This window comes from Ovis aries, chromosome 7, assembly GCF_016772045.2.
Source record: "Ovis aries strain OAR_USU_Benz2616 breed Rambouillet chromosome 7, ARS-UI_Ramb_v3.0, whole genome shotgun sequence".
NCBI lineage: Eukaryota > Metazoa > Chordata > Mammalia > Artiodactyla > Bovidae > Ovis > Ovis aries.
The window spans coordinates 45605728-45621098 of record NC_056060.1 but is presented as its reverse complement, the minus strand read 5'-3'; the positions used below and the strand labels follow the sequence as shown (position 1 = coordinate 45621098).

General features: G+C 39.3%; 1 protein-coding gene across 12 annotated transcripts in view; it reads left to right on the top strand.

Annotated features, from left to right (window-relative positions):
• TLN2 (talin 2) overlaps window positions 1-15371 on the top strand; it is a 498466-nt gene that overhangs the window by 308020 nt on the left and 175075 nt on the right. For all 12 annotated transcript variants that reach the window (XM_060417828.1, XM_060417827.1, XM_027971770.2 and 9 more), the window contains 2 exons: window positions 3596-3659; window positions 4663-4767. In XM_060417828.1, the coding sequence (XP_060273811.1) occupies window positions 3596-3659; window positions 4663-4767 (169 nt within the window). The remainder of the gene's footprint in view (window positions 1-3595; window positions 3660-4662; window positions 4768-15371) is intronic.

Here is a 15371-nt window from a genome sequence, read left to right as displayed (position 1 = left end):
CCATGAATCGCAGCACGCCAGGCCTCCCTGTCCATCACCAACTCCCTGACTTCACTCAAACTCACGTCCATTGAGTCAGTGATGCCATCCAGCCATCTCATCCTCCGTCGTCCCCTTCTCCTCCCTCCCCCAATCCCTCCCAGCATCAGAGTCTTTTTCCAATGAGTCAACTCTTTGCATGAGATGGACAAAATCATTAGTTGCAAGAGATTTCATACAAGTTGTTATCAGCTACATAATTTGCACTTATTTTATCCCAGTATGTGGGTTGCCTTTCACTTTTTTCAGTGATTTCTCTTGCAGTTCAGTTTTTCAGATTTTTATTTAGTCCAGTTTACTTTTTTTCATTTGCTGCGTGTACTTTTAGTATTATATCTTAAAAGCCTTTGCCTAACCCGGAGTCATAAAAATTTACTCTATTTTCTTCTAAGAGTTAAACTTTTAACCCTTACATTTGGGTCAGTGATCCATTCGGAGTTCATTTTTTATAGCAATCTTTTTTTAAGTTATTATTTATTCATTTATGTGTTTTTGGCTGCCCTGGGTCTTCATTGCTGCGCACGGGGTTTCTCTAGTTACGGCCAGCAGGGGCTACTCTCAAGCTGCAGTGTGCTGACTTCTTATTGCAGTGGCTTCTCTTGCTGTGGAGCACAGGCCTGGCGCTCACAGGCTTCAGTAGTTGTGGCTCACGGGCTTAGTTGCCACACTGCATGTGGAATCTTCCCAGACCGGGGATTGAACCCCTATCCCCTGCACTGGCAGGTGGATTTTTACCACTGGACCACCAGGGAAGTTCTGGAGCTAACGTTTTATGTGTCATGTGAGATAAGAGGTCCAACTTCATTGTTTCGCATGTGGCTATCTAGCTGTCACAGCACCGTTTGTTAAAAACACTGTTATTTTCCCATTGAAGCATCTTAGCACTCTTGTTGAAAATCTGTTTTCTGTAAAGGCAAGGGTTAATTTCTGGCTTCTCAATTCTATTCTAATGTCAGTACTACACTATCTTTGTAACTGTGGGTTTTACAATACATTTCTTCTTTCTTTCTGTACTAACAGATTTCAGCTCTTCTTCTAAGTAATTATTTAGTTTTGGTTGTGCTGGGTCTTCATTGCTGCACGGGCTTGCTCTAGTTGCTGTGAGAGGGCCTACTCTCTAGTTGCTGTGCCTGGGCTTCTCTTGCTGCGGAGCTGGGGCTCTGGGGTGTGCAGGCTTCAGTAGTTGTGACACGTGGGCTCAGTAGTTGTAGCTCCCAGGTTCTAGAGCACAGGCTCAATAGTTGCGGTGTACAAGCCTAGTTGCTCCTTAGCATGTGGGATCTTCCTAGATCAAGGATTGAACTTGTGTCTCCTGCATTGGCAGGCAGATTCTTCAACACTGAGCCACCAGTGACACCCCATAAATACATTTCTTAAAACTCTCTTAATCTGTTTGTGTGTCAAATTTTTTACCTCTACCCACAAGCCATTTATCTGTGAAAAACCTGGGTTATTTTTATAATATTTACCATGATGGGATTTGGCTCATAGTATCCTGGTAGTATCACTTACCATGTTTCTCTATCTCTCTTCTTTTAAACTATTATGAGGTTTTTTGGTAAGCTTATATTTATATCTGGATTCTTAAAGAAATTTATATTCAGTTATATATTTACTTGTTTTTTTTTTCTCTGTTGCCAAGAATACTTCTAGGTGAAACTGTATACTTACTGGTTTCTCAGTCAGAAGGCATGTGTTGTGTGGTTATCCCACTTTCATTAATGCTGAAACTGACCATTTGATTTGGATCAGACATCCATCTATTATAAAGTCCCCCATTGACTTGCCACTTTCTGGTTTTAGCAGCCACTCATGCTTGCTTAGAGCTATTGACTATCCCATGTAGAGTTGTAAAATGATCATTTTGGACTTCTGTTATTCCTTCTGCATTTATTAGCTTTGTTTCTTTTCCTTTGTCAATTGTCAGTATGAACTTGTGCCCTAGTAACCTCTTAAGGTGATCAGTGATTATTTCTCAGAATCGTTACTGAATTTTACACACCTGTGTTTTGACCCATTGAGGTCTTCATTCTTTCTGACACTCAAATTGCCCCTCACATAAAAATAATTATATGACGTCTGGGCTTTGCCTCAAAATCATCCATTAGAGGTAATGTGGATAAGGAAGTAGATGAGTCATGAGTTGTAATTGTTGAGTCTGGGCAATAGGTTCATTGTTCTATTTTCTCTTCTTTTGTATGAGGTTTTAAAAATCGTGTTAGTGTGTGGGGGAGTGTGTGCTCCTTCCTGTCTGATCGGTTATCCCTTGGTGTCAGTCCATTTTCATTCTGATAACTTCCTTGATTGCAGTGCAGGAGACCCCAGGGTTGGGAAGATCCCTTGGAGAAGGGAATGGCAACCCACTCCAGTATTCTGGCCTGGAGAATCCCGTGGACTGTACAGTCCACAGGGTTGCAAAGAGTCGGACACAATTGCGTGACTTTCACGTCACTCACTTGATCCTCAGGCGCAGGAAGCCCCAGGAACATTTTATACATCTCCTGTCCCAAAGCTAGAATCAGTCATTTCTCTAAGGATTCTTTTTAGTGGAACTGACATTGAAGGCCGTCTGGCTAATCCACTAGAGTGCTCGTCTCAACCCCATTGTCCTTGCCCTTAGCCTCTGCAGTGGACAGAACTAGAAAAGGTTTTTAGAAAAAGAAAAGTGAATCAAAATTCAGGTTAGTATTTGCATTCAAATGAGAGAGTGCAAGATTTCATTTAACTTCTTTTGCTCTATTTTATGCTAAAAATCTTGATTTCTGACAACTACCATAATTACTCATTTACTTTATTCTAGTTATTTTTAACATCTACTTACTTATATAATGTAATATACTAATTTTACAGTATGTGTATTTGTGTATATATTTAGAGTGAGAGTAGATATTAGTTTAAAAATAATGATTTAACAAGTCTGCTATGGCTCATTTTATATTTAAGATATTTCTCATTGGGGTGGATATAGTCAAAGACTTTTTCAGAGTTAGGCTCTATCAAACACTGTTCGGTTCATTTGTTTCAGTTTGCTTTAGAGTTTTAGGTGTTGCATTTTATCCTCTTTGTGATTTATTTTGGTTCTAAAATGAAGACTACCGTATAAGGAAAATTCAAAGGTTTAATTTCCATCCATGTTCCCTTCTCCTTGTTTTTTCTTTCTTTCCATGAAGAATCATTTTTATTTGTACTAGAATTACCCTTCTAATGTTTAAAAAATACATATTAAAAGTATAAAATGGATATTCTCCTCCTTTTTCCCCAAAAGCTAGCATACTGTACACTCTAGGGTGCTTTGCTTTGTTACTTTACAATATTTCAGGACATTCTTTCTTCTTGAACTATGTTATAATAGTCTGACCTTTTTATCAGACTAGTTTTATATTTGTGTTCTACTTAAGTGCATTGTGGGATATGGCCGTCTGTTATTAATTATACCATAAAATACTGAGAGTTAGGGACTTAACTGTGAGTTTTATGAAAAGTCTCTTTTTCTTTCCTTCTCATCATAGAGTACAATTAAATGTCTTACCTTTTTTACTCTCTCTCTCTCTCTCAGTCTAAAAGAATTCCTGCCCAAAGAATACATCAAGCAGAGAGGAGCTGAAAAGAGAATATTTCAGGTATTGGGAATGGTCAGAACTTTGTTATTCTCCTCACTTCCTGTCCTCATTCATTAGTCTGAGAGGGGCCTCTGTACATAAAAGCTTCAGACCCCAAGCATGTACTCCACTTATATAATAAATGATTAGTGACTCAGGAGGAAAGGATCTGACAGTTCTACTTTGGGCAGATTTATTATCTTAATCCATACCTTCTTGCTAAAGGTTACTTAGCCCTTCTGAGAAAAATGTGCATACATTTAATTTCAAAGACATTATCTTTGAAGCATTGAAACAAGGTGATTTTCCATTAAAATGTACCAAGGAAGAAGCTACAAGGAGCTTTTTTTTAATCCTGAGATTTGTTTTTGCACCTTAGAATCTGGGAACTGGTGTCTTTTTAAAATCCAGATTTATTCTAAAATTCAGAGAGGTATCTATTCTAGGCAACCAGTAAGAAAAGCTTTGTCGTCAACTTTGCCAAGAAACACTCACTCTAGTGAATCCAAAATATCAAAGTCTTCTTTGGCATTGAAATGTAAATATAAATTGAAAGAGATAAATTTCATGTGTATAAAACATAGTTTTTAATCCATTATTGTTTCCACACATTGAGATGTCCAGGCTTTTATATGTCATGCTGTTTGGAAAATTTTATCTTTTGCCTGTATATTAGAATGATAGCTCTCTCAGGACAATAATATTTTTCTAGTCCTCGTTTGAAGTATTGGTCCTGAACCTTTTGAAACATAGAGTGCTTTGAAAATTAGGTTACAGTTACAGCCCCTGTTCTTGTCACACTGCGCATGCATGAATTGTTCCCTATAATGCAAAATCTACAGGGAATTTGGGCTTGCATTCTAGTTAAGAAGCCTTGCATTAGTGCTTTCTGTGTGCTCTGACCCTTGGTCAGCAGGGACGTGCATCTGCAAATAAATAGATGCCATGTGAAGTAGTACCTCTCACCAAGTCCACCTGTGGTCAGAGCTGCAGTAACTGGTCCCTGCCTCTGTCGCTTTTGTAGGAGCACAAGAACTGTGGAGAGATGAGCGAAATAGAAGCCAAAGTCAAGTATGTCAAATTGGCCCGGTCCCTTCGGACATATGGTGTGTCCTTCTTCCTGGTGAAGGTGAGTTGGGTGTGGTGGAGGGAGCATTTATCTTTACCACTTCTTTTGTTAAAAGTGTTCACAGATAAGCTTGGTGGTAGTCCCTTTTTTGTTGTTGTTTAGTTGCTCAGTCTTGTCCCTTTGCGACCCCATAGACTGCAGCATGCCAGGCTTCCCTGTCCTTCAGCATTTCCCAGAGTGTGCTCAAAGTCATGTCCATTGAGTCAGTAATGCCCTCCAACCATCTCATCCTCTGTAGTCCCTTTTTCCTGCTGTCTGTCTTTCCCAGGATCACGTGGTCTTTTCCAATGAGTTGGCTCTTCCCATGAGGTAGCCAAAGTATTAGAGCTTCAGCTTCAGCATCAGTCCTTCCAATGAATATTCAGTGTTTATTTCCTTTAAGATTGACTGGTTTGATCTCCTTGCAGTCCAAAAGACTCTCAAGAGTCTAGAGGTAGTCCCCAGGCCCCTAGCATTTGCACGTGCAGCATCTTGGCAGTTGTGACCTGAGTTGAGCAGTGGGACAGACGTGAAGTCAGCTATGAGGCTGGTGAGTGAGCCTGGCTGCCCTCAGGTCTCAGAACAGCTGTGTCTTGGCCCTGCTCTTTGTCACTACTGTAAAGTCCCCAGAGGAGTGCCTTTACTTTTACTTGCTAGTGCTTTCTCCTAAGAATGTTTCACTTATGTTATCAGGCGTGCACTGGACTAGGAAGTTTGTTGACCACAAACTTAATGGTACTTAATTTGTATCCTGTTAGATGGGTTTGCTCGGAAAAGGCAATGGCACCCTACTCCAGTACTCTTGCCTGGAAAATCCTATGGACAGAGGAGCCTGGTAGGTTGCAGTCCATGGGGTCGCTAACAGTTGGACACGACTGAGCGATTTCACTTTCATGCATTGGAGAAGGAAATGGCAACCCACTCCAGTGATCTTGGCTGGAGAATCCCAGAGCTCGGGGAACCTGGTGGGCTGCCGTCTATGGGGTCACACAGAGTCGGACATGACTTAACAGCAGCAGATGCGTTTGCAGATTTTATGTGGCCTTCAGATCTGTTTTGTTTTGTTTTGTTTTGTTTTTTTTTTGGCAAATTGCTGGCCTTCCAACCTAGAAGGACAGAGATGGGTCTGGAATTCAGTTTATGAACAAGCAGAGTGTGTTATTGAGTTGATGAGGAAACTCTTCCAGTAACTTCCTCATTTTTACATCTTGCCCAGCATATGATTTATCCTGGAGAAGGTTCCATGTGTACTTGAAAAGAATGTGTAATCTGCTGCTTTTGGATGGAATGCTCTGTAAATATCAAGTTAAGTCCATGTGGTCTAATGTTTCATTTACGGGCTGTGTTTTCTTACTGATTTCTCTGTCTGAATGAACTGTCCATTGATATAAGTGTGGTGTTAAACTCCCCCTGTGTTATTGTGTCATTGTCAATTTCTCCTTTTTTCGTGCCTGTTAACATTTGTGTTTTATGCTGAGGTGCTCCTATATTCGGAGAAGGCAATGGCAACCCCCTCCAGGACTCTTGCCTGGAAAATCCCATGGGCGGAGGAGCCTAGTGGGTTGCAGTCCATGGGGTCGCTAAGAGTCAGGCGTGACTGAACAACTTTACTTTTACTTTTTACTTTCATGCACTGGAGAAGGAAATGGCAACCCACTCCAGTGTTCTTGCCTGGAGAATCCCAGGGACGGGGGAGCCTGGTGGGCTGCCGTCTATGGGGTCACACAGAGTCAGACATGACTGAAGCAACTTAGCAGCAGCAGCAGCAGCTCCTATATTGGGATGCATATATATTTACAATTGTTATATTTTTTTCTTGGATTGATCCTTTGATCATTATGTAGTGTCCTTTGCTTCTTGTAAGATTCTTGACTTTAAAGTCTTTTTTGTCTAAGTGTTGCTACTCTGGCTTTCTTTTGATTTCCATTTGCATGGAATACCTTTTACCATTTCCTCACTTTCAGTTTGAATGTATCGCTGGATCTGAAATGAGTCTCTTGTAGGTGGCGTATATACAGGTCCTATTTTTGTATCCATTCAGCTGTTTGTTTGGTGTCTTTTGGTTAGAGCATTTAGTCTGTTTGCATTTAAGCTAATTATCAATATGTATATTTCTATTGGGCTTCCCTTGTGGCTCAGCTGGTAAAGAATCCGCCTGCAATGTGGGAGACCTGGGTTCGATCCCTGGGTTGGGAAGATCCCCTGGCGAATGAAAAGGCTACCCACTCCAATATTCTGGCCTGGAGAATTCCATGGACTGTATAGTCCACGGGGTTGCAAAGATTTGGACATGACTATGCGACTTTCATATTTCTATTGCCATTTCAGTAGTTGTTTCGGATTTTTTTTCCCCTTTCTTATTTTGTTCTCTTCTGATTTGATGACTATCTTTTGTGTTGGGTTTGGATTCCTTTTTCTCTTTTTGTCGGTGTGTATCTATAATAGTTACCATGAGGTTTTTGTATAGCAGTGTATGTGTATACCTACTTGTTTTAAGTTACTAATCTCTTAATTACAAATACACTTTAGATCCTCTGCATTTGTACTCTTCTGTCCTCGTGATTACTGTTTTTGATATTGTATTTTACATTTAATTGTTTTGTGTATCCCTTAACTGCTTATTGTGGATACAGATGGTTTTACTACTTTTGTCTTTTAACCTCCTTGCTAGTTGTATGTGGATGACTTCCTACTTTTATTGTATATTTGCCTTTACCAGTGAGCTTTTTCGTTGTAACCTCCTTCTTTTTAGTTGTAGACTTTTCTTTTCCACCTGGAGAAGATCCTTTAGCATTTGTTATAAAGCTGGTTTGGTGGTGCTGAATTCTTTTAGCTTTTTCTTGTCTGCAAAGCTTTTGATTTATTCATCAGATGTTAGTGAGAACCTTGCTGGGTAGAGTATTCTTGGTTGTAGGTTTTTCTCTTTTATTACTTTAAGTATATTGTGCCACTGTCTTTTGGCCTGCAGAGTTTTGGCTGAGAAATCAGTAGATAGTCTTATGGGAATTCCTTGTGTATTTATCTGTTGCTTTTCCTTTGTTGCTTTCAATATTCTCACTTAAAGTGCTCTCATAACAGCTAAAAAGAGGTGATTATGTGAAATAATGAATGTCTTAACATTCTGTGGTAATCTTTTCTCAATATTTACATATATCAAATCATTATACTATGCACCTTAAACTTATATAATGTTCTGAATCAGCTTTATCTAAATAAAATTAGAGAAGATGGCATCATGTGATCATTTTAAATAAAACTCCTAAGGTGTGTGATAAAAGTCAACTATTCATTATAAAAATTTCTGTAAAATTCTAGAATACAAATATACTTCCTCAACAGGATAGAATGTTTTAAACCTATCACAGTATTCTACTCAACAGAGAAGTGCTAGAGAGAAACTTACAGAAATTGAGATCAGAACAAGTTACCCTTTAACATTGTTTTGTGCATTCTAGGAAGTGTGGTAATATGTAAAAAAAAATTTTTAACATATATCTTTAGGAAATGAAGAAAAATTATTATTAATATTTGCTATGTTTGTTTATCTTTTAGCAAAAATAAACAGAATCATATTTTTAACTATTTGAAATAACCATAGATTCACAGGAACTTGGAAAAATAATGCAGAGAATCAAAAAGTCAAAGTAACAAGTATGGGTAAAGATGTAGGGAAACTGGAGTCCTCATATACTGCTGGTAGGAAAGTAAAATGGTGCAGTCACCTTAGAAAACAGTCTGGCAGTTCCTCAGATGTTAAACATAGAAATGCCGTATGACCAAGCAGTTCTACTCCTGGGTATACATGCCTAAGAGAATTCAAAGCATGTATTCACAGAAAAATTTGTACTGTAAAGTATATAGCTGCATTTAGCCAAAAGATAACATATTCATCATCTGATGAAGGGATGAACAAAAAGTCATATATCCATGAGGTGAAATATTAATTGGTCATAAAATGTAATGAAGTGTACTGCTTCATACTACAGCATGGATGAATTTTGGAACTGTTATATGAAGTGAAGGAAGATTTCTTTACAAGAAAAACAAAAAATCCTATCACAAGATTTCTTTGGTATAGAATGTCCAGAAACAGAAAATCCATAGAAACAGAAAGTAGATTAATGATTGCTTAAGAGTGGAGTGGGATCATGGGACATAAGTGAGTATTGACTAATAGTACAGGAACTTTCTTTTTTAGATGATGAACATGTTTTAAAATTGACCATGGTGATAGTCGCACATATCTGTAAAGATACCAGAATCCACTGAATCAGATACCTTAAATGGGTGAATTGTATGCTATGTGAATTATATCTCAATAGCATTTTAAAAATTATAAAGATGCTGAGAGTTCTCTTTTCATCAATTTTCCCTCAATGGTAACATGTCAATAGTACAGTGTCACAACTAGACAATCGCCTTGGTACGTACAGTTCATAGACCTTAATCAGATTTTGTGTTCTATATGTACTCATTTATGTGTGTGTGTTTAGTTCTATGCAGTTTTCTCACAAGTGTAGACTTGTGTTACCACCACTGTAGTCAAGATATTGAACTGTAATCCATCGAGAATACCTTGTGCTACCCTTTTATGGCCATAGACACCTCCCACCCCTTCCTGCTTCTCCTCACACCTTGCTCCCTTCCCATGGTCTCTTTACCCAGTAGCAACCTCTAATTTCTTTTCTGTCTCAATAATTTTGTTATTTTAAGAGTACCACATAAGTGGAATCATACAATACATAAATTTTTGACTTCTTTTTTGCATTTAGCAGAAATCCCTTAAGATCTATCCAAGTCATAATGTGTATCAATAGTCCCATCGCTTTTTATTGCTGAAGAGTATCCCGTAGTATGGAAGTAGCAGTTTGTTTAGTCATTCATCTCTGAAGGACATTTGGGTTGTTCCTAGTTTGTGGCTATTATGAACTAAGCTGCTATAAATATTTGTGTATAGATTTTTGTGTGAATGAAGTGTTCATTTCATTGGGATAAATGCCCAAGAGAACAATTGCTGAGCCATATGGTAAGAACACATTAAGCATTATAACAAACAGCCAGGCTATTTTCTAGAGTGACTATACCATTTTACGTTCTTACCAGCAAAATATGAGTGCTCCAGTTTCTTATCATCCTCTCCAGCATGTGGCGTTATCATTTTTTTTTAATTTTAGCCTTTCTGATATGTTTTATGAAATCTTATTACAGTTATATTTTGCATTTCCCTAATGGCTAATGATTTTGAACATCTTTTCCTGTGTTTATTTGTCATCTGTGTATCCCCTTCAGTGAAATATCTGTTCACAGTTTTTTTGGCCAGTTTTCTAGTTAGATTTTTTCTTACTGTTGAATTTTAAGGGTTTTTTATATATTCTGGATCCAAGTCCTTCGTTGAATGTGATTTGCAAATATTTTTTCATGGTCTGTAGCTGTGTTTTTATCTCCTTGACAAGGTCTCTCACAGAATCTTGTTGTTTAGTCAGTCACTAAGTCATGTCCTACTCTGCAACTGCCTGGACTGCAGCGTGCCAGGCTTGAATACACATTCTTAATTTAGGTGACAAGTGTTTTATCATCGTTTTCCTTTTTATGAATCTTGTTTTAAGTGTTACATCCAAGAGTTTCTGTCTGGTACTTCCCTTGGTGATCCAGTGGTGAAGAATTTGCCTCCCAATGCAGGGGACACAGATTCAATCCCTGGTCTAGGAACTAAGATCCAGCATGCCGTGGGGCAGCTAAGCCCATGTCCACATCTACTGAGCCCACACTCTAGAGCCACAAGCTGCACCTGCTGAGGTGCACATGCCCTAGAGCTTGTGCTGAACAAAAACAGGAGGCACTGCAGTGAGAAGCCCACACACTGCAACCGGCGAGCAGCCCCCACTGGCTGCAACTAGAGAAAGACCACACAAAGCAACGGAGACCCAGTGCAGCCAAACTAAGTAAATAAATGAACTTTAAAAGCAGAAAAACTCAAAAACAAATAATACATTAAAAAAACTTAAAAAGAGCTCTAACTCTAGGCTCCAAAGATTTTGGATACTTTATGGTTTTGCATTTATGTCCTTGGTCCATTTTGAGTTTTTGTATAAAGTGTGAAGGTTTTCAATCAAGGTTCATTTTTGACCTGTGGATGTCCAGTTGCCCCAGTACTGTTTGTTGAAAGGTGTTTTCCCCATCGTATTGAGTCTGTATCCTTGTCAAATTAATTTGAATATATTGCTGTGGATCTATTTCTGGGTGCCCTAATCTGTTTTGCTGATTTGCATATCTGTCCTTCTGCTGATATCACACTGTCCTGATCACTTTAACTGTATAGTATGCCTTAACATCAACCTGAATGATTCCTTTCACTTTTTTCTTCTTTTTCAGAATTGTTTTAGCTACTTTAGATCCCTTTCCTTTCCATGAACACGTTAGAAAAACCTTGTCTGTATGCACACACACAAAAAAACTAAGCTGGGATTTTGATGGGCATCGCATCGAAATTATAGGTCAATTGGGGGAGAATTGATAACTTTACTATGCTGAGTTTTTCAGTCTATGAACACGGTATTAGATCCTCTTTGATTTCTTTCAACATTTTGTAATTTTCAGTGTGCAGATACTTGTACATGTTATAACAATATACAGAGTCATTGTAAATTTTTAGATTTATTTTAAATTCAGTGAATAGATCAAGTAAATTTACATGACATATGTCAAAAACATGAAATAACCCATGTGTATGTGTGTATAACTATGTGCAACCATTTAGAATATATGGTGATAAGAGATCACACACAGAATGGCAGACATACACACAAAATTGTTTGGGTAAGGGGTAGAATGTGTTTTAATGGCATAAATAACAGATTTCTCTAGGTCCTCAATTTGAACATACCATTAAATCTTGAAGGAAGTTCACTGGCATAATTTAAGAAGTAAATTAAAAGTGAGTGATTCATTCATTACTTGAATAGGCTATTCAGAATCCTAAATTTAAAAACTCAATGAAATTATAATTTACAAAATGTATATATTGATATTGAACACAATTATACCACACAGCCTTCAGATCAATCATATATATTGTGAGAGAACAAGTTTGATGTGTTTATAGATCCTTCCGTCATATTTCCTTCTATATTGGTGAACACTTTGTCCCCATTTGTAGATTGAACAAATGTGGATCATGTAGTTCTATGGAATTAACTTTTGAAAAAAGTAGGCTAACCTAGTTCAGACCCATGTGGTTCAAGGGTCAGCTGTACTTCATGCTATATTTTCTATTGTTATTATAGAAAGTGCTTGGGTGTTGGAGCTGGGAAGATTGGCCTAGAATTCTTGATATAATATTGTCTCTGTGAGAAATAGCAGAAACTCATCACTTGGAGAGACATCTTTAACCTTCTTCAACCTCAGTTTCTTCATGTGAAAAATGGGAATTATAATTCTTTTTCATTTTAAGTGGAGAAGGCAATGGCAACCCACTCCAAGTAGTATCTTGACAGGTTCAGATGAAGAATCTGACAGGGTTTTTTTTTTCCCATTTATTGTTGTTGTTTCCATTGGAGAATAATTGCTTTACAATGTTATGTTACTTTTTACTGAATATTAACATGAATCAGCTTTATGAGTATCCCCTCCATCCCACCCCTCTAGGTCATCACAGAGCTCTAATGAAGATTCAGTGAGATAATGTATGTAAATAAATGTAGTAGCTGCATATTTAGTACATTTTAGGTTAGCTAACTCCTTACCCCTCCTTACAACTTCCCAATTCCTGGCCCCTGAGTCCTCCAACTTTTAATTGGTTTTTAGAATCATGATACAGAGCAGGGGTTGGAAAACCTTTTTAATAAAGGGCCAGAGAGTCAATGTCTGAGACCTTGCTGGCTGTGCCTCTCCTCTCTGTGCTTATAGCCCAGAAACAGTAAGCAGTATGTAAATAAATGAGCTTGGTTATGTTCCTATAAAGTTTTATTTATGGACTATGAAATATAATGTTTTCACTTTTCATGAAGTATTATTCCTCTTTTGATTTTCTTTCAACTCTGTAGAAATAGAAAATTTACTATTAGCTCTCAGGCCAAAAAATCAGGGGATGATGGGGCAGAAAACTGGCTTTAGTACCTGTCATAGTTTGCTGGCCCCAATAGGGAGGATGACTCTCATGAGCCTGTTACATGACAGTGTTCTCAGTGGCTAAGAACATACACTCTGAAACAAAAGACCTTGGTGTCATATTCTGGCTTTGCCACCTAGTTTGACCTTCCATAAGTTACTTTACTTTCGTGTCTAAACTTCAGTTTGCTAACCTAGGATGCTGACTTTTCATGAGGTTTAAAGGAAATAATACAGAAAAGGAGACGCTTGTACAAATGATTTCAATAGATGGGAGCTGTAAGCATCTACAGTCTTCCTTTTTCACTGAAATCTTTTGCAGTTTATGTTGATAAGTTTTTCAAAACCCCATAAGGAACAGTAAGGCATTTCCCATGACTTGCAAAAGATCTTGTTTCTTTGCAAGAAATATTTGTGTAAACCTTCCGATTTATAAATTTGCCTTTAACTTTCCTTGCAACCACAACCAGAGACTTGAGGTGAGAAACCTGGGGAACTGGCCCTCTTCTCTCTGAACTGTAAAAGCATCACAGAAGGCATTCAAAGCATCTCAGAATCATGAATTAAATCAAAATGAATTGCCAGTTGTTTTTAGGGAGAGAAACCGCTAATAAGCAGAGTCTTTAACACCATTTTGCTTTTGAGCAGCCATCCCTCTCTGCCATGTGCCTAAAAGATTAAAAAAAAAAAAAAAAAAAAGCATACTGATGACACAGCGAAGCACCAAGGCAGCAGTTTGGCAGGAAGCCACTTTAGAACTCTGGTGAGCACAGCAGGCTCACGGACTTAGGCCACGTTGAAGTCGGGCTTAGAGCCAAAGCATGCCCACAGTTTAGCCCACTGGCATCCCTCCACCCCAGTCCGAACCTGATGTATGGCACAGGTGATGTAGGAATCAGCCAGCACACACACCTGCAAGAAGAGCCCAAGGCTAAGCAGACTTAATCACAGCCAGCTGCCAGGACTGAATCCACAGTAACGGCCAAGAGGTGCTTGGAAGAGGATCGTGTGCATTCTCAGTCCTGTCTGACTCTTTGCAACCCTCTGGACTGTAGCCTGCCAGGCTCCTCTGTCCATGGGATTCTCCAGGCAAGAATACTGGAGTGGGTTACCATTTCCTTCTCCAGGGAATCTTCCTGACCCAAGGATCAAACCAACGGCTCCTGCATTGCGAGCCACTTCTTTCCCTCCACACCACTTGGGAAGCCCCTGAATGAGGAAAGGCTGGGGTTATTAGTGGATCCTACTTCTCCTTGGTAGAAAACATACCTTCTCCTGCCTCTAAGTTATGCAAGCTCGACCCCCTCAGAACAAAACCAACCTGATGAGGATTGCCTCAAGATAGAAGTTGCTAGGTAGCTCACAGAATCGCAAGCAGAGTCTACATGTGTCTGTGCACGAAAGAATTGGGTCTTCACTGGACCCTGCCTAGGCTGCTGTCTTCTCCCAGAGATAAAAGGATACTGGTGTCTATAGTTGGAATACTGGAGAGGAGATGTGTCGGGTGGACTCAGATTCTAGGTTTAGGGAGGAAGTAGGAAACTTATTGCCTCTGTACCTTCTCCTATTATGTAGGTCTGCCACTAAAATTCTAAGGCAGATCCTCTCTTGGGAGAGCCCTTATATCACTAGCACAGAGCCAAGCCCCATGCTATTTTAACTTTCCCCAGCTGCTCTGCATTTTGTGGGTAGACTCAAAAATAATTGTGTCCCTTGATGGTGGTCCCTGTTGCTGAGTGACAGTATTTTCTGAGTTTCTTTTATACCCTCTTCCCCCACCCCCAGTTATGAACTTGTACTGGAATGCCCACTGTAAGTTGTTTGCTTGTTCACTGACCAGACCAGAATGATCTCGGGAGTTGGGGCAATCCATCAGGATCCTGTGTTGCCTCACCCCAAAGCCCCTCACTGGGGAGGTGCAGATTTGAGAGCAGGAAGGCAACAGCTGCAAACCATATTTTATTTCTGATCCTCTTCCTAGGCCCTGCAGCTGGGCTGGTGCCAACCCTGTATGACTAAACCAGTGGCTCCCGAAGCCAAGTGATGCTGACTGGCATGGTCCACCCTGCACTGATTTTACCCCTGGTGGAACTAGCCTCTCTACAAAGGATCTGACTCTTCCCTGAGTTTTCCCTAAGGACTCAGAGGTTCTCAGAGGGCTATATTCCCCTTCTCAGACACCCACTCAGATTCCTACTGCCTTTATCTCCTCCTCTTGGGAGGAAGCTGGAGGTGTGCCATGACCTTCACTGTCCGATGGTTTGTGAACCGCCCACGGAGACTGGGAGGGGTATTTTTGCAATTTCTCTAATTGTTTCCCTCAGAAGTAGTAAACTGGTAGACAGTTGCTTTTAAAGTCAGGGATGTTTTTGTTCAGACCTGTGTTCTAATCCTGGCTTTATCACTTATTATCGCTGGCCCCTTCATTTCAAGGTGGGGAAGTTGATGGTGCTGATATGATGGTAACATTTGAGGGAGGCTCTGAAAATTAATGATAATATTTATTAAGCATCGGTCAT